General features: G+C 36.1%; 1 protein-coding gene across 2 annotated transcripts in view; it reads right to left on the minus strand.

Annotated features, from left to right (window-relative positions):
* Positions 1-27,749, minus strand: part of Dh31-r (Diuretic hormone 31 Receptor) — a 153,367-nt gene that overhangs the window by 125,530 nt on the left and 88 nt on the right. For both annotated transcript variants that reach the window (XM_076778222.1, XM_076778223.1), the window contains exons 2-3: positions 27,211-27,711; positions 9,204-9,277 (exon numbers count right to left, since the gene is read on the minus strand). In XM_076778222.1, the coding sequence (XP_076634337.1) occupies positions 9,204-9,221 (18 nt within the window). In that variant the 5' untranslated portion in view covers positions 9,222-9,277; positions 27,211-27,711. The remainder of the gene's footprint in view (positions 1-9,203; positions 9,278-27,210; positions 27,712-27,749) is intronic.

Raw genomic sequence — 27,749 nt, forward strand, 5'->3', positions numbered from 1 at the left:
ATGAAACGTCCGATACCAGCAGAACTTTAAAAAGCACCAAGTTCTTCGTTGCGACGTCGCTCGTAGAAGATGATTAGCAAAACTGGAGAAAAAACGGCAAATGACATCCGTTCGACAAGTAGGCGATAAACCCGAGTAAGGAACGAAAGACTCTCTCGAGAGACACGTTGGTGGACCGAGGTTACATCATCGAACCTTGGACAACATACAAAAAATTAAGCCACCGAATTTTCCCTGCGATATATCGTATATATAATCATAGGTTTTAGTATTCCTTATCTTTATTCAAATCCCATTGCTGTTTTAGTTTTTAATTTTGCCCGCGTTCTACGAACCGTTGATTGCTTTTCCACTGTTTCCTTTTTCTCCAAAGATTAAATTCTATTAAAAACTCTGACTAAAGAAACTTGTTTCTTGCGCCGAGTGTGAAACGATAATTGCCAGGAACGGTACTTTTTGTTAGCACTTTCGTTAACAACAAGATGCTATGGTATAAATGAAAACAAAAAAACAAATTAAATACTTTTGTTCCACTACTGATTCAAAAATTAATTAAAAATTCATTAAAATTTACCTAGAACCTGCGATAGTTTTTACGCCGACTTTTTCTCTTCGGTTTGAATTTTTCAACGATAAAAACGGACCGCGAATGGTCTTGGCGTGAGATAGAAATTGAAAATTTTTTGGTTGAACCTTGCAGCTTGAACGGTTCGGAATTTTCCTGATGGGAAGGTAAATTTTTTCGATCGTGCAGAACTTTAACGCGTTGCGATCAGATTTAACCTGCAACTTCGATTTTCGAAACTTATCGAAATGTTCAATTTCTAAATGAATGGGATTTATCGCCTCTCTGAGCGTTCGAAAAATATTTTCGCTCAGAAAGGCGATCGGTGCGTTAAAAATATAAAATAAATAAAACGAGGGAAGATGCCAGACTGCCTGAAATCCATCGCCCGCGGCCTGACAACCAAAATATAACCTTTCGGTAGAGAAACTGAAATTTTAAGGCACTCGACAAAGATACGGGTTAACCGCTGGAGACGTCTCGAGTATCTTATTATATTTCTTGCAGCAATTACGTAGAACCGCTTTTTCTGGTGACGCGGGCAGAGGAACTCCACATGTCCCTTGCAATTGGTCTCGCTAGATACGAACTCATAAAGCGCATCAGCTTAGACACAGACCAAGTATATGTAGAATAGACGCTGCATGTAATGCTTTTTCTCTTTATTTCAAGAAGGTTAAACACAAAAACACAGTATGATTCTAACGTGCTGAACTACTAATTGTAATAATATCAAGGTAGAAAAATTGCTTTACACCACTTTAAAAGCTACAGTTTTTAGCCTTAAGTGGCGAATACGACTAATTGTTTCATTACCATTGACAAGCACTCTATTACGGTTCGGAATATTAAAGTTTATGGCTTCAAATGGTTCTTTTGAAAAGAGCAATAAAAATTTCTTTCAAAGTAATTTCTCATCCAGGATTATCATGTGAATGATAAATTGCGCGTATCGCGGTAAAGAGTGTCGCCTTTAAACGCTATACAGAATAACCAGGGCAGGCTGAAATGGTCGTGACGTGATTCCGTCAGCATAAAATATCGCGACACCCGCATTGGATAGTCCAAGAACCGAAAACGTTCTCGAGGTGGAAGAAATTTAGTTTGAAAACCGGAACACGCGCTTCAAGAACTACAATTTTATTTCACATGCAAGCGATATCTGTCCCGCAACCTGAACTTCGTACATCTGTCTCGGAGTACGCGAAAACAGACGGAAGATTTTTAAATCATTTTTCCGACAGAATCAACGTCCCTCTTCGAACATTTTGTCGCCAAGAATAATAGTGAATTCGTTTCGCGAGATAATTTAAAACTCATTTCCAGGTTCGCTGAAGCATTCCTCAAGCATGTAAATATGGACGATGAAAAGTCACATAAGTTATTTCGTCATGTAAAAATTGTCGTTCGCAAACGACATGAAACGTTCGGAATCGCGATATTAATATTCGCAAATATCAAACGAACTTTGGTAGCGACACTCGCGTTTGCGTTCAGCTATATAATTTTACACGTTGATAAAGAACGTACGAATTCACTGTTACCTTGCGAGAATAATGTATAATATAAAATCGTCCAAAGGAAAATCGTATTTGAAATTTCAATGCACGATATCGTGTTTTTTATATTGACCGCGACCGGTCAAATGACCGCTTTTACAATTTCGTTTAGAATTTCTAACAAACAATATTATTCTAGAGCCATTTAACTTGACGACTTTTCTTACAATATACGTACAATGAATTTTCCAATGTTCACTTTTATTCTCATTGTTTTCTGAGAAAAATATGTAGTCTGCCTTGCCTATCACAAGGCAAAAGTAATGTAAATGACCGTCCCAAAAAGTACCATTTAATATTAAGTATTCAAACGTTTTTTGTGTTGATTGAATAAATAAAAACTTCATTACCAATTTACGAAATTGAGAGACGAGTTGTACTAAAATTTTTTCACAATCCTGTATTCAAATAAATAACATTACCTTATTAATGATAATTACTAGCGAATTTATTAAATACTCAGTTTCGGAATCGTTTATTATACGTGGGTTTACGAATGAAAAAGAAATATAAGATTTTAATATTATCTATAAGTAGAATGAATGAACGAGGTTCAGTGACCGATGGTTTACAGCCTATGCTAGATCACAATGTCAGTAATGAGACAACTAAGAACATGTTACTTTGAACACTTCCTGCGAAGACAATGGTATAACACAAAGAGTCTGGTGACTCGAAGACAAAGCGAAATAGGACAGACTTTATAGTAACTTCGGAATCCACGGCTTACATTATATTAGACACTATACATGGAATACACGACTTTTAAAAGAACAGAAGTTCTAAACAAGCCTGTCTATCGATAATACCTTCAATTTATCGCATCAAGTTTTAAACAGTGACGATTAGACCGCGAATACGTTTGCACGTAAGATATGCAAAGAACATATGATAGTTATGCAAGGTAAAATATGCATATATGCACAAAAAATATGATAAATATGCAAGCAACTTGCAATATATTATAGAACATTATTCAAACTACGGTCACATCGTTTTACTCCGTTCTGTATTTATCAACAAGTAGCGAATCGAAAATTATAAAATCTTAACCAAACATTATTCACTTTACGTTAGAAAACGTATAATTTTGATAAATAAATAAAAATATTGATTTTCACCTTGTACAACGAAACATTCGTACACAAGAACGATATAAGACTTGACTATACCATTTTCCATATTCGGAATTTTTATAAATAGGAACAGTTAACGCTAAAAATAATCTTGACGAGAGCCGTAGAAACTCTGAATGCCGCGCCACGCGATGAAACTTTCAACATGAATAATAACTGGAGGAACACTCATAATACATTCATCGCGACGACAATATTTCGAACAGCGTTCAAAATTTAATTGTTCGTCCCGCGTTGTATTTTTACAAATTGACGTATTTTAAAATCCACCGACTCGTAAATCGTTCGACCGCGAAGTCAAAAATAATAGTACGAACAAAGTTTAGGTATATGTACATACACGAGTGATAGGTTCAAGTATATACATACGAAGATTTATCTGAACGACGCGACACGACGGTTCGTGATTTACACGAGAGAGCAGTATCGATATTTCGGTACGACGATTCGTCCAAGTTTCCAAAATTTTGCGTAAAACCAAAGAAATTCTATTAATTTTTGTTATTTATTACCTAAATTTAGAATCTGAGACGGAATAAAGTTGTCGAGAAAATCTACTTCACCTCGCTTCAAATCCAGAAACTGAATATTATCAAGACGAACGTGTCTATATTAAACGAATGGAATATACATATTGGACCAATTGCGCGACCTTGCTCCAACCATGCGATTCGATCCTGAGATCCGAATCCACTCGAGCATCGCTTATGAGATCATTTAAAATTTATGATTCGTCCAAGTCTCTCGAGGACATTCAAATGCATCAACGTTCCGAATAAGCTCGCCATCGGATCAGTATTGCGTAAAATCTTTTTCAATATACATATTCTAACGCATCGAAAACGAGAGAGACCCGACGAATTAATTCGCATTTACCGTATCTGCAATCTCCCTCGCGCGTTAAGGAACGCATTCGAAAATACACTTACAGCTTTAAACAAATCGAAAACGTTTCTCGATCGAAAGCAATCCATCCCTACACATTTTTAGATCGATTCAATTTACAATATCACACCAGTCGGTTACATTTTAACGCTTGGGTCAATCACTTGCACTTGAATATTGACCAAACTATAATCGAATCAAACTCAATTAGTTACTCGAGTCCACTTCTCTGACTGTGAATTACGTCAAACATGATTCTACATGATTTCTACGTGTCAACAATGCAAGCTTGCCTGTTTGTTCGAACAACACGAAACCTATGCACGCTAATTTACACTTTAAGACGAGGCACAAACACGCTTTAAGATAGCCACCGCGACCCACGAGCTCCTAGTAATCCATTATCCATTGATCCAAGTACCCGTAACCCCACTATCGATCGATCGGTCTCCCTACGAGTTCGATTAAAGTAATACCCGCTTCCAAGTGATAAAACACTGACGATCAAGGTGAATGGGATAATATGACTCGGATTATTTTTAATTAGATATTATAAAAATCAGAAATATAATACAATAGTGTGAATTACGAGAAGCAGGCTACCTAAATATGCATATTAGGATCAAAGATAGAAGAAAATGTTGGAAAAGCAAATTATTACGACACGCAAAAAATTGTCTAAATGTCATATTTCTCGCATCGACGTTTCTTTCAACGGCGCTACGTATCTTTGATATAGTAACGTTATAGCTAGAGTTAAGACAAATACTATCATGTTATCTACAGTACTGGTACAAGTATTTAAACGTTCTGTAGAACTTTCAAGTGTTCTTTCGCTCATTGCGTCATTGCCGATGAAATACGTCCACAAGACCCAATTATTCTCCCTTGCGTATTCTCTGGGGCGGATGGTTGTTCGCGGTAAACATCATCTTTCAGTTTTCCCCTCGGATATAAATCGAGTAAAGCAAGATCGTACAAATTGATTAGAAAATTGTTAATCTCCGAAAAAATAGGCAGATCCGTTTCAATCTATACGTTGCTCTCGCAGACGATTAATTACACGATCAAGTTATTAGTATTCGCCCTAGACAATCATACGCCATTAAATTACCATGATAGGAAGCAAAGAAGTGACAACGCAAAGACTGTTCGGGCAATTAATCAACCAGATAAATAATTATACGCGAGGTAATGCAAATAGGTGTAAAATGCAAATACTAAAATTGTTAGCTAGCTAAAATATCTGCGTTACTTACCGTCCTTGATACGTCGTTTGATACGATGCACTTTATTAATAGATCGACGAACTGCTCTCGATCGTGCAGAAAGTCCACGGATCCGAGGAAATTGCACGACCGGAGAAGAAGTTATTGACAAAGACTGATTTACGTTTCCCACTTTCTTTCCCGAAATGAAACGCCCAAGTGCCAGAGCATGATTGTCACCCGACAACTTGCCGCGAAATATTTTCTAAATTGTCGTTCAACAATTTTATCCTATTTGTAATTTTATTTTGATTTACTCGGAAACGAAGTTTGTTATATCTATCGCAACGAAGAAAATTAGTTTGCAAATAACTTGTTCGTCCGTAATCTTGAATAGTTTTAATTCAAAGTCGAAATTGATTTAAAGGAAAGACCAGCATTCCGTGACACAGAGCCCTTTAAAATGCTATCACGCTCGGTAGGTTCGGTCGGTCTGCTTCAAACTATGTACATATACGTTGCTTCTGCAGATGATTAATTACACGATCAAGTTATTAGTATTCGGCCAAACAATCATACGCTATTAAATTACCATGACAAAAAGCCAAGAAACGACGAGGCGAAGACTGCTCGGTGAATTAATCAAATAGGCAAATAATTACTAGCCAGGTAGAAATGCAAATATTGAGAATGCGATAATGTTTCAGAAAATCGTTAGTCGGTTTAAATATCTGAGTTGCTTGACATCTATCTATATTCCCCATACCTCGAATCCTCAGCGCGTACATGTCTTTGCGCCACGATAAAAAAAATATGCTCCTGAATATATGTCTCTATGTTGTGGCCAATCAGGCACAAGTTTCGCTCTTACGATGCACAACGCGCCAATTCTCAAAAATTGCATTTGGTTACTTTATTATACTCTCGTGCCTTTCCTATTTTTAGGTTTAATCGTCTATCTGTTCAGGCTAACGATTGAACGTCAATGTCAAGTGAGAAAAACAAGCTCAACAGTCAATAACAGCTCATTAACGCCACACGTTAAATATGTACTAAAAACAACGTTCGTTCTTAACGCTCGTCGAGGATAATCGCGACGATACACGCGAGACAAATGCTTTTTCTTGTTGTTCGTGGAGCCGTGGACGATCGAGAAAAATCTACGAACGTATTGTATATCGTACTCGTCGATGATCGATTTCTTTTCGCGCTTTATTGCAGCGGAAATAAAATGTTTTATATTTCTCGCCCGACAGCGTCTGCGAACGTAACTCGATTAAGGGTAACGAAATGATTATCGAATGGGAAAACGCTCTAGGGTGCGATAAAAGTCAATTCTTGTAGATATCTTCGACGAAAACGTTTTAATGACAAGGTGAAGCGATATTCCGACATCCGAACGTTCTCCTCAGTAATGGAATAGAATTAACGATCGGTTTCGAAACTAATGGATATTTGTTTCGAGAATATTATTAGAAAATGAAATGGCTAATTGGAAACCTGATAGCGGAACAAATGAAATTAGAAAATATCTCTGACTCTAATAATCGTCCTAATTTTCTCAGATTCTCATGATTTATACGCAACCAAGTGGATATATGAAATTACGATCCTCTTAAAATTCTCCGACTTTAAGCTTAATAATAACAAGCTCGAACTTCTCTATTAGCGGTAAGAAACAAAATAAACATCCTCAGACAATATTCAACGTTCTATCTGTTCCTGTCAGTCTCGAAAAATACTCTAATAATAAGCTCCATGTATTTTCATATATCGCTGTTAAAATAGATGGTACTTGGAATATTAGAATATGTGGTTCTAAAAATATTTTAAAGTTATAGCTGTCGTACAATTACAAACGTTAATTCTATATTATAATCTGTTTCAAGTACAGGGAGTAATAGGAAAATGGTTGACCCCAATGTGCAATAATAAAACAAATACAGGTGCTGTATTTCCCAAAGGTATACCGTGACTAGCAATTTATATAGAATTTCCTTTGTGACAGTGTTAGCTTTACTCATTCACATGAATAATAATTAAACAACAACTAGTCCGTCTCTACTTCATTGTATCCTTGAATCGAACATCCGTTACAAACAGAGAAATATATTTAATCTCTCGTTTACACAATTATTATTTAAAATATTCGACCGATATCGAAAGACTTTTTCGACGTTTTGCAATTTCTAAATAACGAAACTATTGATTTACATTTGCACTTTGGTTTGCAACAATTAACTTCTTAAGAGTTTTCTTGCTTTATCGTTTCAACAATTTTGGTAACTTTTCTGATAACACAAGGATACAATTATTATCACCCATGAGAAATTTCTTCGGTATCAAATGATCTGAACGTTCTCTCTGATACCGACATTCCTGACAATGTCCATGTTCGCAGGCTGCAGAGCAGTAGGCTGGCTATAATTCGTCGACATCGTAATTAATGGAACACACAGAGGATCGGTGAATCTCATTAATGTCATCGATCATCATCCAGCTACACCAACCCTTAATTTACGCACGGTATACGATCACATGGTTCGAGGAAAATTGTTTAGAAAATGTGTGCTGAATTTCAGAACATATCAATTATTTATTGTGAATATTTACTATAAAGAATGATTACTCTTTTGCTACCTTGAAAATAGTCTTGCGTCGAGAAACTGATCGTTGAATTTCAGTTTTTCGAATCAATATACTTCTCGTTGTAAAATAGAATAATACCGAGTACTTAAATAAAGTAAGGAAACAAAAGCGAAAACTCGTAAAAATTCATAAATTTGTGATACTTTAGTCGGGCAGAATGTAATATCCGTAAGTACAGCCTCGCGAAATACAGATACGCGTGCGTTTACGAGATAGGAAATGAAATCATCTTAACGGATCGGACATCATGAAAGATGCAAGCAGCGTGAGATTGATAGCCCAGCTTGTATTCATTGTATGTAGTTAAACTTGGCGCTGGGAATCACGAATGAAGACGAATTTGCTTGTTAACGTTACCTCTCGTGGATCTTGAGACGATCGCTCGCGCCTGGATTATTTTCATTCGAACCGTAGCGTAGGGCAGAATTTATTTCTCAAAGATGAACTCAACGATTGCTTCGTACCAAGCCATCCCATAACTAATGCAAATTTCTTTTTACATAAGGTTGAAAAATAATCTTTACAGAAATTCATAGATATACTGTTAATTTTTCGATGATCTGATAATTTAATTATGACTATTAGTGATATCGTTCTCTACAGAAAGATTATATTTAGATATTTTAAACTATTGAAATTTTCGTTACGATCGTTCAGTTCGAATGTTTTACATTTTTTACGACGTTTACGATCGTAAAATTAAATTTATTGCAACGTTACCCCAAAGCGAAAATTGCAATATACGTATATTATCGGTGCTTCGATAACAATGTATCTCGAACTCGATGTCTTTGCAAATTATGTTAATTACTTCGTGTGAATTAACGCCTCGAATGTTGCGTTCGCTGTGCACATATGTAATTCATACATAACCACGGCAACCAATAATATTACATAGAGAAATTTTCACGTCGATTAATTAACTGTTGCTCCATTACTGTCACATCGAAGCACATCCATTTCAAGCTACTTTTCGAATTAGAAAGCTAATCTCTGAAACTGTACCAAACACCTTTATTAGAACTTTCTTGTTCCTTTGATCGAATCCTATAAATCTTACAAGTGTACATTTCCTTTATTGTACTTGGTATTTTAAATATAAAGTTTATATGATATTCAAATGTTTTAAAGTCAATTTTATCCACAACGATTCTTATTGACGAAATTTATACATATAGACTAGTGTCAGAAATTTACTCACCTCAGTCTGCATGTCCATGTTAACGATCGTTATTGAAACTACGGCAGATGTGATAATTGAAATTGCAACAGGAACTGTAACAGAAAAACCATATAAACTCGTTAATGCATGCAATAAATATCTGTAAATGTTATTTTATCACATTTTTTACTACATTTTTACTTTTTTATTTATACATATACTGTATGTTCAGGACGCTTAACGCGAGACAGACAATTTATCATCTTAGTTTAGTAGACCCAAGTAATCGACTGCAAGATCCATGTAAACGGAGGATCGATGAAACTTGATTCCATCTGTAACCTTAATTTAATAGTTCAGGCTGGTGACAATAGGGTCTATGAGAAAGGAGATCGATGAAACCTGGTCTCATTTGTCACTCTTCGGGACTTTGTTCGTAACAACATCCACCTGATGAGACGGAACAAAATCAATTGACCGTTCAAGGTTACTGGCGTGCTATTTCTACCTTACTACTGCTCAAGTTCTCTGTCTCCCAAACAGAAAAACAAATTTATCATTGCGTAAACGCAATTGTATTTGATTGATTCACAGTCAGAGAAATGGCATTGAGCAGTCTGATTCCTCCTTCTATAGCAATCATTACTACCGATCATGTTATTTATTCGTCGAATCAATCGTTCATAATTCAAAATTACGTTCAACGATAAGTATTTGTGATATTTTTTAATCAATTTTCTTAATACGATTCCACGGTGGTGAAACATCTGAACAGCTTTTCAAATATAGCTTACGATTTATTAAGACGTTCGAAACATCCAATAAAACCATGGAATAAACGAATTCATTTTTTATTCCTCATAGTGTATATTTATCCAAAACATTACGTTCAAACTTTTTATACGCAAAGGATTCGTAACAAAGAAATACGATTTATTTAACATAGTAAGTGCGAAATCGATACGTGTAAAACTCCATTTGAGATGAGATTTTTCGAAAACTGGTGTTTCATAACATGTGACTTCAGAGATGTATTCACTACACAGGCATATAAAAAAAAGGCTTGTGTACGCGTTCATCCTATCTATTTTAATTTCTAACTTAGAAAATCGTTTTAACGCGAACTATAAATAAATACGATGTTTCAAGTCTCGCTGCTGAATAATGTGAACAATTCTTAAAACGCAATAAGATAGCAAAGGAACAGAATGAAGAATCATCTTAACGGACAGTCGACAGACGGATGGTGACAATCCGCTTTTAAACCTGAAATACATGCTCTTTGTTTCTAATGCAAAAAGACAAGCCATTCGGATATTTACACTCGATGCTACGTGAAACACTTGTATAATGTCCTGAGAGATTATTATTGTTTATTCTCTTGGAACGTGCAGCACTGAATTGCTAGACCGTTCTATGAAGATTGGTGGAAACTAGCGTTCTGACTCCATATATGTAACTTCAAGCTAGTAATAATATTTATTTTTTTAGTTTTACCTTCACTGAGATTCATGAATACCAGTTGTACCTAATTTACTTTGTACCTCGCCTTAAGAGTATATGTATTCATTTCCATTGGTCGAAAAAAGATACCTAATGTGACATTTTCTTTTTAACAAACTACCGTGTACTTTAATCTATAATTTTGCTTATATGTTCATTCATCTCGATCGATAAAAATAATAACTTTAAATATTTTTCTTATTTCATGTTAAAATAACGTGCATTCGAATATTCACAAAAGATAGACATTTCACACTGGACGTCTAACGTTATCGTTTCGTACATAAAGTAGAAGGAAAGTTTACATAATATACTTCTATTGGCTCGCATTGGCCTCTTCCCTCTGCTAAACATTTTCGGTGCTACGAAAACATACATAGTCACGTCGCGTCGGCACTATTGCAATCACATTACCGACATTAACGAATATGCATGACACTTGATGGGGTACGGAATTTAATTACCATTTAATGGGACTTTTTGTCGCCTCCGTAGTTTTAAGATAGATAAAACATTGAATTTAAATAAAATGAAAACTACAAAAGATCGAATTACACTTGAAATGTGTGGCGTCGCCTCCCATGCTCGCCACCAAAGGGGTCGCGCTCGACCGACCCCTCCGTTGCTATACACTCCTCGAAACAACTTCCCAATGTCCCAGGGCCTGCTAGGGAGCCTTACTGGCAAGTCCAGTAGCAGGCCCGGACAAAACGCGCCCCCTCCTTTCCTTTTCCGACCTCCTATGAGATTCTCACGAGCAGACCCAGCCGCTGCGAAGCCAGCGCCACATCAATAAAAACGATTCTAAACAATTGCCCGTCGAGATCTGAATAGAACAAAATCACTCTATTCAAGTGTAACGGTGACATTTTTTTCAATTACAATTCACCATTATGAAAGTATTCCAAAGTAGTACCTTTCATAAACCGAAATATATGTACATACACGGTCCGACGCGAAAATGATCGAACTTTAAGAACAATAAAACGCGATCAATTTTTGGGGAAAAATATTTTGTTTAATTCGGTTAAATACGATTATCGAGAATGGTAACCATACACCGCAAAACATTCAATTTAAACAATAATAATAGGTTTAGTTACGCGTTAGAATGCGCGTGCAATAGAGTCTGAGTAGAGCACCACTTGGCCACCAGAACAAGTAGAAATAGCGAGTAATGGACAGACGCGCCAGACAAACCAAGCGTATTCAATCGCTCGCATATCTGACAAATTTTCAAGTTCAATCATCTTGGAAAAGAAACATTATACGAAAAAATATTCATTCTACATTTTCGATTAATTTTTTCATAAACATGTCTTGACATCATCGGTTGTTTCTTGAAAATTCAAGACGCTGTAAAACAGATTCTGTTTTTCATATTACTTATTTGTACTTTTGTACTGTATGTAAATTTTCTTTTCTTTTCTCGTTTCTCTTTGGCGAATAAAGTCGAAACAAATATTCGACTTACTAATTCCCAAAGGAAACACGTGTCAACGTTCATCGATCAAAGACGAGCTACTGTACGATTCCTATAACGCACCCAGGAACGTTCTACGATCTTCGATTTAGCGCGAAACAGTTTCGACAGAAGCGTTGCGGTCTTATACGCAGTATCTGGCTCTGTGCCAATTTCCGACGAATTAACCACAGAGCACAAGTTTCCAATACCAATCTGCCTCATTCATCAACAGCATAACTGAAACAGAACCTGGCGTCGGCGGGCTAAACATTTTTTTGAAACAGGAATACCACCGATGTTTCGCATTGTGCTTAAATTTTCCACCAAAACCGATACCGGTCGCCGCTCGATATGTCTCTCTCTTTTTCTCTTTCGTCGTCGATAATTTTAACACGATGAAATATCATGTTTCACATTCGCTGCCAAAAACCAACTTATACCATTTTTCTGCACGGTCTATTTTTCTCGAAACGATAACAACGATTATTCACTCGGAGTAATATTTTCACGCGAAAATAAAGGTACCTAGCGACCAACAAAAACCATTGTGCGCAGTTTTTACAAAAAATATAGCGTGCCTCGCATTTTCGAATTATTTTTGCACGTGACGTAAATCAGTGAACCGATTTCTACAAATTCAGATAATACTAAGACCGATTTTTTTGCAAAAATACATGTTCTATTGCAACATGAATTTTTCTCTGATAATTTGTCTAACTTGCTTAAAGATTTGCTCGTAAATTAATTTTACGTTTGTCATTTTACTCTTCGTAAACTACTCCTCCTGACATTCATAAAAATAACGTTTCTCCGTTACATTTCCATTGAATGTATCGACTGCGAGTAGGTGGTGGATGCATCAGGATGTAGGGCAGAGTTGTATATGAGGCAAAGACTAAATTTAAATTTGTATCGGAACAAATAGACACCGTTGGTTAGTTACCCAGAATTAATGGACGAACAAATACAAAAGTATGTTGGATAAATTGCCATGGAAAAAATCATATTTAAAGTTTTACTTTTGTACGATGATAAAAGAAGCAATAATTTTGAATTAGCTACCTAGATAATATAAATACATTAAAAAAAAAACTGTTATAATGAACAGCAATGGCCTCAGACGATTAATTTAAAAAATTCTTTATACTGTACAACCAAAAAGAAATTAATACCTTATCGGATCTAATTTTCAGGTCTCGATCGTAACTTTTATTTATTTTTTTAAAGAAAGAAACGTAACTATCGTGTTCAGTAAACGATATCGAATCTGTATACGTATACTGTTTGAATACATTACGGTTAGAAGAAAAATTAATTTGAAAACACGGTGTGGACTATTGTGTGTGTGCGCGCGCGCGATGTAAACAGCATCTTCGAAAACGAGAGCGTCGAAAGGGAGATTAAAAGTAAAAAGAAGCTCGCGCATCTAGTTTGCCGATAAACGTCAAAGAGTGTGTATGTTAAAATAGATTTACGGCAACAGCTGCGCCAGGAAATCAATCCCTTGAGAAGCATGCGTAGGCTTGCTTGCGAGCTTTGCAATTTGAACCATTCGTTTGCCCGATTTTCAAGGATCAGAAACCTGTCGAGTTAAAATTTATTTCATGATCAATTCTGATCTGTGGATTTCAAATTAGCTAATTGTTATAAATATTCCAGTATTTTAGTCGTTCTAATGAGAAACGAAAATAATTTTCCATTCGACGATCAAATCTCGAAGTGATCCAGAAAAGGAAGTAAACTGTTGTACTGTTAATATTTTATCGATCTCTTGACATCCAATAATATTTGTTTCGACCAAATAAAATTGGTTATCTCCGTTTTAGGATGAATTATTCCAACTATTTAACAATCAAAAGTGTAATAATGAAACGGATAAGGTAATCGGCAGAAATTTAAGAGAAATCTGTAGAAACATACTGAAAAACAAGTAACCGTGAAAATAAATTAACCGTGTTTAAACGTTTCCCATAAACAAAAAGTACTTGGCACAGCACGAACAGCTCCATTTCCAGTATTATGATTTAGCAAGCTACTGACCACTGGTTCTAACGACCTTTTTCTAACCATTGAATAAATATCATCGGGTCCATGGATCGAGTAAAGCAAGAGGAAGTTTCAAAAGTAGTTACAGAAGAATTTAATCGCTGTATTATTTTTCCGCATAATTTCTCCAGATTAAAAAGAATGTTTTAAGGATGTATACTGGCGAAAGCTAGAATAGAATTTGTCGCGAGGCCACGGCGCGTGCATAACTAGGGTTCTGATTAATGGAATGACACTGAAAGCGTCAATCGGAAAAAGACTTGACGACTTGCAATAGATTCAATACCCCTGTATGTACTCGATGATGCATAAAATACGCCATGCAATATTAATGCCATCATTAAAATTTAATTTACCTCTGCGATTTAATTTTAACAGCGTTTATTAAACGATATCTACGCACGCGACAACGCATTAATTCCATTAATTGCGTTGCACCGCTTCGAAACTATATGTATACATAGTCTCTACCGTAATTTAAGGGTGTATTTCAGTCTGGACACACGGAAAAGCTTAGGGCATCCTTTTTCAATTTTACAACGTGAGAAGAATTTATACGCAGAATTTCTCATGTAAATGCATATAATAATCTTAAAAACTCTTTTCGAACGTTAATAAAATCTTTCAAGACCTCAAACTGCATACAAGAGAATGCAAATAAAAACAAAATTTTAGGTTTCACTGACCCTTTAACACCTCGAAAGAATGATTCCAAACAATCGTTGTAATTAAAAAGCATAAATAGTACGTTCGTGCACGTCTCGGAGCGCCAACTATAAATATGCAGTGACTGAACGTTCACACTCGTGCCGTGCAAGTTCGCGATTCGCTTTCGTTAATGAATTAGCCGCGCGGTTCGCAGTGACGTAATCAGCAGTGCTGGCTCCCGCACGCTAAAATTTATTATGGAACCCGATTAAAGGGAATGCACGCTCACGCTTTAACTGATACGATAGGGTACTTGCACACATCCCAATTTCTGCTTCTTTTCTTTTCATAAATGGTTATTCTTCATAAGGACATTATTTTTACGAAAATGTAGTCGCTTGGGTCCAGTCTCGGATCCATTGGTCATAACATTTCTAAACTTTATATTTAATATGTAATCGATTTTTATAGCTCCGAGTGAGAAAACTTCCGACAAATATGCGTTCGGGAATGCTTTCTTGAAAAAATTTTGCTAAAAATACTTTGCGTGCTGTTGCCTAATAAAAACGAAATTATTCATAAGAAAAATGGTTTTAACTATTCGTGTTTCAAAAATTACAATTCTCTGGTAAAATTTCTGAATCTGTTCTGATTTTATCGTTCTAGCTATAATTCTCGAAGCGGTTGCACGTGAGCTTCGAATTTAATGTTTATCGATCGTGGTAAATTTTGTATGTTTTACTTAAACTTGATGTTACGTAAGTAGTATTTGGAAATCGCTATTAATGAAAATCCCTATATAAACGTTACTTGAGTTACAAGTAACGAGTTTTCGCAAATCTAAACTGTTATCTTGTTGCCTGACTGTGCGCACTCAACGGAGCAACAATTACTCCCACATTTTCCTCCACAGAATTAAACGCCAGCATTATCAAGACCGAAACGATCGAACAATGACGCGGGATGCTCAAAATGACCAAACAATTTTATTTGTTCCAACGGAGTTACCCACATGTTATTCTCTGCATTTCCATACCGTGGCTATGGATCACAACTGTTCGTTTATACAACAGAAATGCCCGACGTATCCTTCAAAATACGGCAAGTGTATGTACCTACGTTTCGAAGCATTGAAACGTCTGTAAATACTTGGACGCTTCTAATGCCTCCGTTCGGATCACTATCGTCCAATAGTTTGCCATACAAAATAGAATTCGAAAATAGATCGAAAATAACCGCATGTAAGAACAATTTTATTGCATATTTTAACGAATTTTTTTCAAATCACGTATTCTCGAATTTTAATGTGTTATATTCTGTAATTTTTTTCTTTTAAACAGAACAAATGTCAACAGCTTCCAAACTTTCGAACGATAAGGTACATACGTATGTACATACGTACCTACGTATAACCGAGCATGGTGTGTAAATTTCAAAGAGGATCATCGATTACCTACAGAATGATGAAAGAAGAAACCGCCTTCCCGTCTTTACTTCTCACGAACCTTTCACACGGAAAGCTCTTTGTGGACCAGCTCCTTTTCGACGAGCATGGCAAGTTTCGTGCGTGTGCAATATCGGATCGCATTAAACTTGAACCATTCAGGTGAAACATATAGCCAACGTTACACCAAAGTAATTTAATCGAACGAGTGAATTAACAGCAACTATAAAGGAAACAAAGGCGGAGTTGGCTAAGAAGTTTGGATTTTGTTCGATAATAGAACGGCCCTTAGCAGATACCTTAACTGTTATAGCCACAATGAAAAAAAAAAAAAAAAAACATTGTAGGATAACGTTATTTTCTCGACTTCTAATGCTTTCAGTTAGAAATTTTCAGTATCTAAGTGATCGAAATTTTTGTTTTTTCCGACCATTCGAAAAATTACATCGATTGCACTTGAATTTGTTTTATGAAGAGACCCTGACTTATCCGGTGTGCGTGCGAATCTGTAAAATTAGATTCATATCGACAGAAGTGGTTGGTGAGGAGACTACAGTAGAGGACAGGACGTAATTAAATCGTGGTTGGTCGGAGGGGTTGTTAGTGGGTGAGGAACGTACGATTCCTAACACAAATTGATTTGCGTTTACGAAATAGCTTGTGATAGGAAACTATGGTGCTCCTGGGAGCACGTATGTATATTACTATAGATCGTTAACAAATATTTGCCTCCGCATAATGATCATTTCGAATTGTCCGTTGTACGTATCACCTGTGAATAATTATCATCGAATGGACGCGTGCGGCGTGTACAGCTGACATTTTGTATATCGCGCATTTAGTTGCCACCGGTCATATTTTATCCTTTTAATATTCGGGTTTGGCAAAGAGTAATGTCGTAATTTTCAATCTATTTTCACTGTACGTGCAAAACAAACAATGTTCGAGAAAGCTTCCAATGAAATCTACACCACCTCGTCGATCGACGAATAATAGAAAATAGACAATTAAAGAAAATCAGAGGTATGCATCGAGTACGTAAATCCCAGGGAACATAGATACGGGAATCAATGTTTATCTATCAGTCGGATAAAACATTCAACCAATGCACGTTATTATTTCAGCTGCTACAGAACGACGTCAACGGTGTAATTCGCGGATTTATTGCATCGCAAGCAACCTCGAGATGCATTTTGCCAGCTCGAGGTTACTAAATTCAACCACCGCACCGTTGCGTTGTTCGATTTTCGATTTTATCTCGATCGTGAAATATTTCTATCGTAATTCAATAATACATTACCGTCGACAGCTTCGTGAAATTATGATTTCTTAGAAATTCGTTTTACTTTGCTGTGCCACACTCGATATCACAATAGAAATACTTGATATATCATTGAAATAACAGGAACGAACATTTTTGTCCTGTGTCCAACTTTGTTTTCTGGCAACCGGTAATAATATTTTTACTTTGAAACTACATTCTTTCACGTTGCACGTATCGAACTAAAAATGATAGACGAGATATTTCATTATACATGTATATCATCCGTTTTTCACGGTAGCAATTTTATCTCAACACGTTTTGATACATCACAAACTATTAAAAGGAACATTACACATATCATCGATGGATTGTTTCGAAAATATTCATACCCCCTATTGTTTCTAACAAACATTATTCACGTTCAAGTTAAAATCTCCGTGACATATTTCACTGTTGCTTTCTCTTGTCTAAATGGACGTATCCATTCATTCGTTTTCCAAGCGTTTTCAATCTCAACATGTATTGTCAACATAACTCGAATGTCGTAAATCGAATCGAGGGAAAAGTAAACAGCACGAGCAATGAAAACAGCAACCTGTCACGAAACACGGTTTCCAACATTCAAATTAATTTAACTTGCATCGGACTATCTGCTAAAAGTCAAATGCCCAATCGATCGGCAAAATTTCTGGTATAAATATTTTTAAATCGTTTCCACAGTCGATGTACCGAATAATTTATTCTACTTATTCTACTGAACGGACCATCGCATAGGTCCGTTTTATACCCTCCTCTATCTACGGAATGTTTTATCGTGCCAACAATATTCTGAAATATAATGAAATTAATCCAACAAACTTTCAATTAAAATTACGATCACTTTCTTTATCAGACGCTTAATTAAATTAATAACATGATAATAATCTATTAGAACGTTATCTGCAATTCTAGCATATTTTCAAACTATATTATTTATTATTTGTAACATTTAATAAACGAACAGCATTATCAGAAAATTTTAAATGCTATTTGATTAACGACTACTGAAACAATTTCACATAATTCATTTTGTGTTTAATTGAATTTTATTCTCATCGATCAAGTCTGTATGTACGTTTATATGGTTCAGCTTCGAAAATTAAACCCCATTTGACCAATCAATTATTTTTACAAAGACTAAGTAATCCTTTAATCAGAACGAATGCCTGTAACAAATTTTGTTAAATAAAACAGAGGTTCTCTTAACAATGTACATATGTATATTCCTATATAAAACGTTCAACAAATAAAATATGTTTAATTAAAGTGTCCGCTACGTAGAAGACATTGTACGCACGTATATTGCAACTCGCCCATTTAGTTTAGCATACGTACAGGGTGTTCGGCCACCCCTGGGAAAAATTTTAATAGAGGATTCTAGAGGCGAAAATAAGACGAAAATCAAGAATACCAATTTGCTGATGGACGCTTCGTTAAAAAGTTATTAACAATTAAATTCAAAAATTTCAAATCGTTCTGGAAAAATTATTTTCGATTGCGGGGATCAATTAGAATCATTTTTGGTGGATAGACATACCCCCGAAATGTTGCGCATTTTCGAGAAAAAAATTCAGTACGGTCGGAACTTTAAACGTTAATAACTGTTTAACGAAGCCTTCATCGACAAATTGGTATTCTTGATTTTCGTCTTATTTTGCCATCTAGAATCCCCCATTAAAATTTTGTCCCAGGGGTGGCCGAACACCTTGTATATCATGTTTTATACCATCGCGATCTTTATATCATTGAGTTCGACTGATATTTCCTGAGGAGCAAAGATATTTACTGCAACGTTTCGTATCACCACATAGAATCTTCTTCGAAGTGGCTATTAGAAACTTTATAATCGACTTCTCGCTACGGATAAACTTTCCCTGCAAATATAAACCCCTACGAAGCCATTTCTTTACTTTAACAACTTGTAATGAACACAATCACTCACCTATCTGTAATTGGAAATATATTGCTTATTTGCAGCGACATGATTCGAAATATACATGTATAGCATTTGTAAGATGTCCGATCAATCTAATGTTTTACTACTCAAAACGAATACAATGGAGTCTCAATTGACCGGAGTTCAATTATTCGCAGTTGTGATACCTTTAGGAGGCTAGTGAATCAGTACACACCTTTATAATACTTTGTCAAAAATATTTCGACTTCAACGATGGTTATATCGATCGATGAAATTGTTTTGTTAAAAAGTTGTCGTGTTTTCATCTTACTTAAAAAGCAAACGAATATTTCATGTATTAAAACGCGACAGCTGTAATCGTGATGTTTCTCTCTAACCGATCATCTGGCGGTATAATACTCGGATATCGTGATGTTGAAATAATACCTTAGAAACTGTGTCTCGAAACTGTCGTGTCGGCCGTAGCAGCGGCCAGAAAAGCATAACATCCTACGAAGTGTATACATACATAACTGCCAACCGCGTTCCTTTTGGCACGTGTACGAGATTTTTAAGCGTAAACTTGACGCGAACTTTAATAAAGTTGAATTCTCAAGATGAAGAGAGCGACGTGGTAAGTCGGGAACGAGTAGATGTTCGAATTTCGAGTTAACTAACTTTTTTAGAGTTTATCGTTTCTTCGAAACAACAACTGAAATTTCATCGAAATTAACCCTTTGTAATAAAATGTGATCTGATTATAAATTCAATACTGAAAATATATCTTAATTAAAAACAACTAAAACTTGTCAATTCTAGGACAAACGGAACGTTGATACGAGTGCCGATCATTCGATTATTCTGCTTTCAAAGCTTGCGTATTAAAGCAATTAAGAATAATATTATACCTGTGCTCGTTCTATTCGCATCACTCAATTATGAGAAATTTAGTACAGGAATTTTTGTTCGACTGTTTCATGTTATTATAGTGAATCAATTCTTATTTATATCGATTGTCGATATCAGAATCGATTTTAAGACATATGTCTATTAGATACTTTTTATTTTTCTTGACGAGTACTTCTTTTTATCATCCTGTTCCTGTAAAAAGTTCCTAATATCTGTGCTGTATAGTCCCAAATATATTGTTCGATCGATTGAATTGATTAGACCCGACGTAAGTATCGGTGAGTTCATTTATGTACATACATCCCATTTATCGACAACAACGAATACAAAATGGTTGGAGGGAATTTCCTCGTGTCCCGCGGGAAACGCTTTCTCTCTGCTCGCGGAGGCGTAAAGATCGAACGGATTAGCACTTGCCAGCGAAAATGTTACTTCCCGCGAAGACAATCGATTCCAGTCGAAAGGGACCCACCCTCGCGTGGGATAGTCAAAAGTGGTCGTTGAATTTGGTTACCAAAAGTTTTCTTTACAGTACGGTAGGTACACCTTCAATCGATTTTGATAGGATTGTTCAATGTGCAGTCGCTTGGTATTGAATCAGGACGAAGCGAACCGGAAACTCCAAGTTCACTGTTTTCCTCAAAAAATTCTTGATCGCGCGGGGAAATATTTGTTCGCGCAGACGAAAGAAAAACGAAAGACCGTAATAATACGTGATAATATACATATATCCTTTATTTGCTCTCAGAGAGATCACGTTCCGGCCATCGAAGCGTCTTTCATAACCGTAGAATAAAAATATCGGCTTCGCGGACCGCTCGTTCAGTTTACAAATAATTCCGCCGAGAAGTTGAATTTTCAGATACTTTCGAAAGTTGTTATGAAACACCACGAGGCCGGGCGTACTTAAAAGTTTTGCTAAAAACCGGTCGACGAAGCGAAACGAACGTAAAACGATGAAACGTTTAATTCGCGCAATTCGACAAACCGGACGCTAGCATTTGCTTTTCAAACGAATTATTTCGATACATTAATTCGGTGGTTCTCAAATATTTTTAAATTCACAGTTTCATTTGTTTACATACTCTCCAATAATAATATTCAAAATGGTAATTATAGAGTGTTTCATTATTACAATTGTGTTGTTATTAGTCGACGGAATTCTATCTTGAAGTAGCTCGAATCAAAAGGAGACACAAGAGATTCGCTTAATAAGAAAAGCTGCTGCGACAGACGCGCCAGATACCAGGTTACTAAACATCCGATCGATTTCTGTACTACTATAACAGACGACGACTCGTTTCGATAAATTTTTATACTCTTACGATCAAAACGTAATCATGTCGCGTCGCGTCTCCTTCGATTTAACTTCATCCTTTTTAACGAAATAATTGCTTGGCATAACTAAACTAGAAAATCGAAGGAACCTTCTGTCTCCTAAGTTTAGTAATCGAAGAATGTGAAAGGGAGATCGATGGAACTTGGATTCCACCTATCTCTCTTCGGGTCTTGACTCGCAGCAACCTCCTCGCGGTGAAACCTGGCAATCCGGTGTTACCCACGATAGAAAAGTTATTCTTCGTGAAAATTGTTAATAATAGCAAAGCTTGTACCTACGGTATGTAAGCAGACTTAAGACTTTTCCACGTTTCGCAGCTGTACCGATTTTACAAGTTCAATCGACCACTAGTTTTTTTTTTAACTAGATCTCGTACGCAAGTGGAGTTTCTTTTAAGGGATACATGCTTTCAAGAAATTCAGTGGAAAAAATTGATTTCTCTAGCGTTCCTAATCGAAATCCTCCCCGTCATTGACATGAATATTAATTACCGAAGTGCAGTAGTTCGCGCAAGTTCACGCAGCAAATTGCTCGTATCGATGAGCGAAATCGACAAGTTCGAGACTCCTCGAAATTAGGTCGATAGATGGAAATCGCGTTTATTTCGACAGAGTTTCATGCTAGGAACGAAGGCGGAAGAGAGGTCAACGAAGGTCACCCGATAATGTTCTCAACATGGCTATTAACCGTGCTAGTACCTGACTGTTCTCTGTATCATGACGCACGCACAGCTTTCATCGAATGCATCCATGCCACGCTAAAACCACGAATCTATTCGAGAGATGCACTATTATCGATGATAAGTACGCTCCTATTCTTATAACAAAGTTTACCGTCTAGATTCTAGCATTCCACTAGACTGTTAGGTGAAAAATATGTTTTTATTTTCTTTGGAAATGACGATCGAAGAACATGACAAAGCAAACAGATGTTCAATAATAATCAACGGATATCGTACAGTTTAAATACATAGGCACAGATTAATCATAAGACAAAGTGAAACTTTGAAAATGTAGATAGTAAATATGTGACTTGATAAACAACGTGGAGTATGGAGTGTTAACACGCTTCTGTTGGCTGATATACAAGTACCTGTTGCTATATGTTAGACATTAGGTGCAGATACTCCATAATTTTAGAAATGTAAGTAATACATTTATAGAAAATGCAGCTTGCAATATATGAGTATACGAGTATCGATGTCTGTATTTGAAATTGCTGAAATTTCACTCGATACTTTTTTAATTTACTTAAAAACGACTCGTGCCAATGTTGGTTGATCTCTATGTTATTGGTCAAAGGACATAATTTACGAATCCACCTGATATATTATTCCCGAGTAAGAAAGCATTTTATCGATAAGCCAGCAACGGCGTGTATTTGACGTAAAGTGAAATGCGTATTCCAGTAGTTGTAACGGAGTTTGCGAAACATCCAAGACGATAGCATCCTTAGAAATTTTATTAAAGACTGATCGAAGAGTATTTTATTCGGCGCATGCCAGCTTAAAATAGCATAAGGAACAGTGGAAATCGATACTACATACAGTTCAAGATGCTGTTTCGCAAAGATACGAGCACTTGAATAAAGCCACTGTTAATTTCCTCCCCAGTATAGAACAATTTTTAATTCCTGGTACTTTGATGACAATCTTTATGATAAGTGCTTCGATTAAGATAATCGATCTACATAGCTTTCTGACAAAAGAGCAAAACTGTTTGGATTCTGTGGTGTCCCGGCACAAACTCAACCGGTACCTAATCACGTATCGAGAAGAAAAATTTGATTGGACATTAACTAAAATTCACTTGACATTCAGTAAGTAATTGAAATTTAATCAAAGCTTAATCGATTAGGATTATTTTTATTTTAATGGATTAAAAAAGTATGAAAGAAACCAAGTGTTTTGTCATCGGATTTTATACATACACTCCTTAAACCACAATCGTCAAGAAGATGTGAAAGTGAATAAATTTTTTCAAAGGTTTACAGTAGAATATCAAGTATATGTATAGAGTACACTACTCGCTACAAATCTAACATTGTCTCCTTTCGAATGAAATTCATAGTAACGTAACCGCAAATTATTTTTTTTTATAACTTTTATATAATCTTTTAGTCGAGACAAGAATTATTTGCGGAAGAAAAATTAATCCTAAAAACATTTCTGTAGAAACGTTCAATTACTCGCGAAATTCTTCTTTATTCGGTAATTTTTCATTGGTAAAATCTCTAAAATACAAAGCTAAAGTTTAATGATAAAGAGGCACATGCAACTAAGTTCAGATCTACGAACGATACAGAGGTAACTCTTGTCTATGATCTGAGTAACCCATTTTGAATTCACTGAACCCTGCACAGAAGCATAAGCATACAAGCTACGTATAAGTTGATATTAAGTAAAACGGTAGGAACTTTAGCTCGAACAATTTCTACGTATTCACAGATGCAAATAATTGTACAACTGAAAGGTAACCGCTGCTATATGTATAGACTATAGGCATAGATTTAAATTGGAATTATTTAAAAATTTTACACCCACAGACAAAAGTTACAATTATATGCACTCGTGTCGTTAGACTCCAATTTACTCGGAAAATAAATCTATTGGTTAATAAAAAGCTCCGAAAAAAAGTAGATTCATTTTTACACACGATGCACATATTCATTCTCTCTGAGATTTTTCTTGTACTAGAGAACACCTCGATGCTTTCGTACATAAATACACGCGGCGCAGCATCGTGAAAATAAAGCATCGATCATAAAATCGAACGCAGAGTTATGTGCTCGATTTATGAAGATAGGTGTGGGTGCCCGTTATTACCACGAAGATATTTACTGGCGTCGTATGAGATTGCAAGTACCAGACTGCATTACGATAAAGTCTGTAACTTCGTTACCATAAAGCTGTACATGAAATTTCAGCCTTACTGCTTCTATTTACTCGAGTAATCTAACAGGAAGCTTCGTAAATCGTAAATATTATAAGAATAAAATATTAGAATGATACTTTTCGAATCGCAATCGAAATTAAAGAAATTGTAATACCTGTGTAGTTATTCCGAACAAGAAGATGAAAAAAACGCTCGCAGCTAAACGATAATCGATATTTATTTTATCGGTGGTGAATGCAAAGCATCGTTTTCACGGTATAACCGATAAACTTCGATAACGACTTCGCCACAGACTCGTCACATCCCTATTCATAGCCAATAAAATCTAAAGGATATCATGAGGTGCAGGCACTCGAGAGTCCTAGTCGTTAGACAAATTTATCGAGTTAAGACATCGCTGTAGTTAGCTGGCCAACTAACTGCATCGTAAACTGTGACGTGAAAATGCAGCGACGCAAGGGTCCGACGCAGCGGTTACGTGAAGTTGATAAATGGCCATTTTGTAATGAAACGATCGCGTAGCACTGGTAAATCACCAAAATGAGAGCACAACGGACATGGATCTCGGTATGGACTGGATTAAAATTTTCATACGCGAAATGATATGCACGACAAGGGTGACTAGAGGGTGGAAAATGCGAAAAACAACTACATTGGACTCTCGATTATCCGCGGTCACATTTTCGTTGACATGAAAATTATCGACATACTCCCTAATTTATTCTCGTTATTCACGCGTAATGTTTTGTCACATGGCCATTGTTTAAATAATCTTCTTCTTACTAATTCCCCGGCCCGTTCATCCTAAACCTCCGAGTACAGTATCGCGACAAATGCAAAACAATTGATCGATCCCACGGAAATAATTGATCTCGGAGCGTGAGGGCTGCGGCGTTTGCGTGGCAATCCCACAAGAGATTCAATTTGAATAATGGAACAAGGTGGTACTCACCGAGGACACGATGCCCAGGTCGTATCTCGTAACAGGAGCGTGCAGAAAACCCACAGCAGCTAACTTACGCGTTTTATCGCGACGCAATTAGCTGATCGAATGCAATTACTTTCCTAACGACGTCGTTCAATTCATCCCGATAGAAGGAACACCGTGCCTTCTCCGGGAAACAGAGATCGTACGTTTCATTCATGAAGCATGTACTTCTCCAATGTCGATTTCACTACTTTTCCATATATCATTTCTTTATCTCATCTTTTTCGTTTAATTAAAAATTTCATTCGGAAACAACGCTCGAGGAACTCTGGGTTCGTTTTAAAACTGTATTACACAGACGCGGAAACTTTTCTTATCCGACAGACAATACATTAAGCTTGAGAAAAAAAAAAAAACGTTACTGATTTTCTAACGATTCAAAACATAAAAGAGGAATGGTTATACAAGCGCGAGAATCGTTTATAATATCACACGCAAATACTATTCCTAAACAGTGTTGTTGATCGTTGAACAAAATTTATTCGATAAAATTTAAATTAAACGAATGCTCGTATGAGATTATTTAATTATCAATTTGGTCAGACACATTTTACGTAAACATTTTTTAATGTGAAACGCAACTGATAAGTGCGATTTTTATGAAAGATGGAGGCTCCTTATTTGAAACTGCATTCGTCTAAATAGGAAATTCGCGTTAATAAGCAAGTTCGAAATACTTTGCGTCTGTGAAACAATTCTCCAATCAAGCCGTACGAAATCTCATGGATCGTATTGTAGCGTCTCGATTAAAGTTTTACTGCGCGAAATTTTTTTTCACTAGGAAAGCGGAAACTTAATGCGATAAACATGTTCGAAACACTCTCTTAAGAAAACCTGCAACCAACGCTTTAAGATTGTTAATTAAATAACAGAGAAAAAGAAACGTCTGAAATTTCATAATTTATAAATCTAGGTATCTTTTTTGTCGAGTTTCATTAAAGGAACTGTCGAAAGTATTGCAAAAGTTTTGTCTGATTAAATGAACTAGCTAGGTTTCGATATCTAGTGATATTCTTGAGACAACTGTTGCTTTCGCGAACACAAACACAGTATTTTACAAAGACGTATTCGATTTGCCTATGACAGCTGACGCGAACCAATTGATCCATTCAGGTTCACAAGCTTAACCTAAAACTTTTAACCAATTTACGACTTCCGTGTATTTCCGTCCGTAAGAGTACCGTTTCGGTGCACGTATGTACCTATGTACTTGCCTCTAAAAACATAAAACGTCACACTCGTTGCCATTTATTACTCGACACGTCAAATTTTACACGATCGAGAGCCAATAAACGAAATCTTTAAATCGAAGGTATACATATACCGTGTTTACACGAGGAGCACGCCACAACGTGTCATTCTACCAAAGCGTCATCAGGTTAGTTATCAAAAAAGGCAACAATCTGTTAACAATGCGGTTGCACCAAGGTCACTATTCTTATTTCATAACCCTCGCTTTCCTATTGTTCCGCTTCCTAGAAACAAATTTCGTGTTCCCGCATCTTTCAATGCGTGTCTTCATATGTTAGTATTCGAGCATAATTACAGTTCCATCACTGTCGTTGTTTAATGCAGAAAATAAAATGTTTATAAAATAAAATTCCTCTTACTTGAACGTCGTTATAATTTGTGTACGTGCGCTTGTCAATCTTAGTTTGTCGATTTTAACGTTTAATTGTTTCGTAGTCACTTTCTTTCCACGTCGATACTAATGCGAACAATTATTTAGAGAAGGAACTCGAGGAACTCTTGTTAACAAACCAGTAACTTTTTTATTAACTTTATGTCGCGGATCAAATAGAAGACACATAACAGAAACGAGGAACTTTTTCCGAAGGAGAACTTGAAAAACTGCGAATCACGCGGCCGCGCAGCGGCAACTGAACGTTTCCAGTGATAGAAACGTGACTCGAAGTGCGCGCGCAACTATTACCGGCATGGCGGCGGTACTATCGCTTCGACTCTTAAGGGTTCATTTACAGTATAACATAAGCTACGCATGCGTTCGTAAATTTGAAAAAAAAAAAAAAATGTAATCAAAATAATATTCTATTTCTGAATTAGAATTATGAAAACTTGATTGGTCCTAAATTTCTGAGAAAAAGAGTCTCCTACCTAGGTTCTTCTACTTCCTTATATCTCGTGCTTT

This window comes from Colletes latitarsis, chromosome 11 (genome assembly GCF_051014445.1).
Source record: "Colletes latitarsis isolate SP2378_abdomen chromosome 11, iyColLati1, whole genome shotgun sequence".
NCBI classification, from domain to species: Eukaryota; Metazoa; Arthropoda; class Insecta; order Hymenoptera; family Colletidae; genus Colletes; species Colletes latitarsis.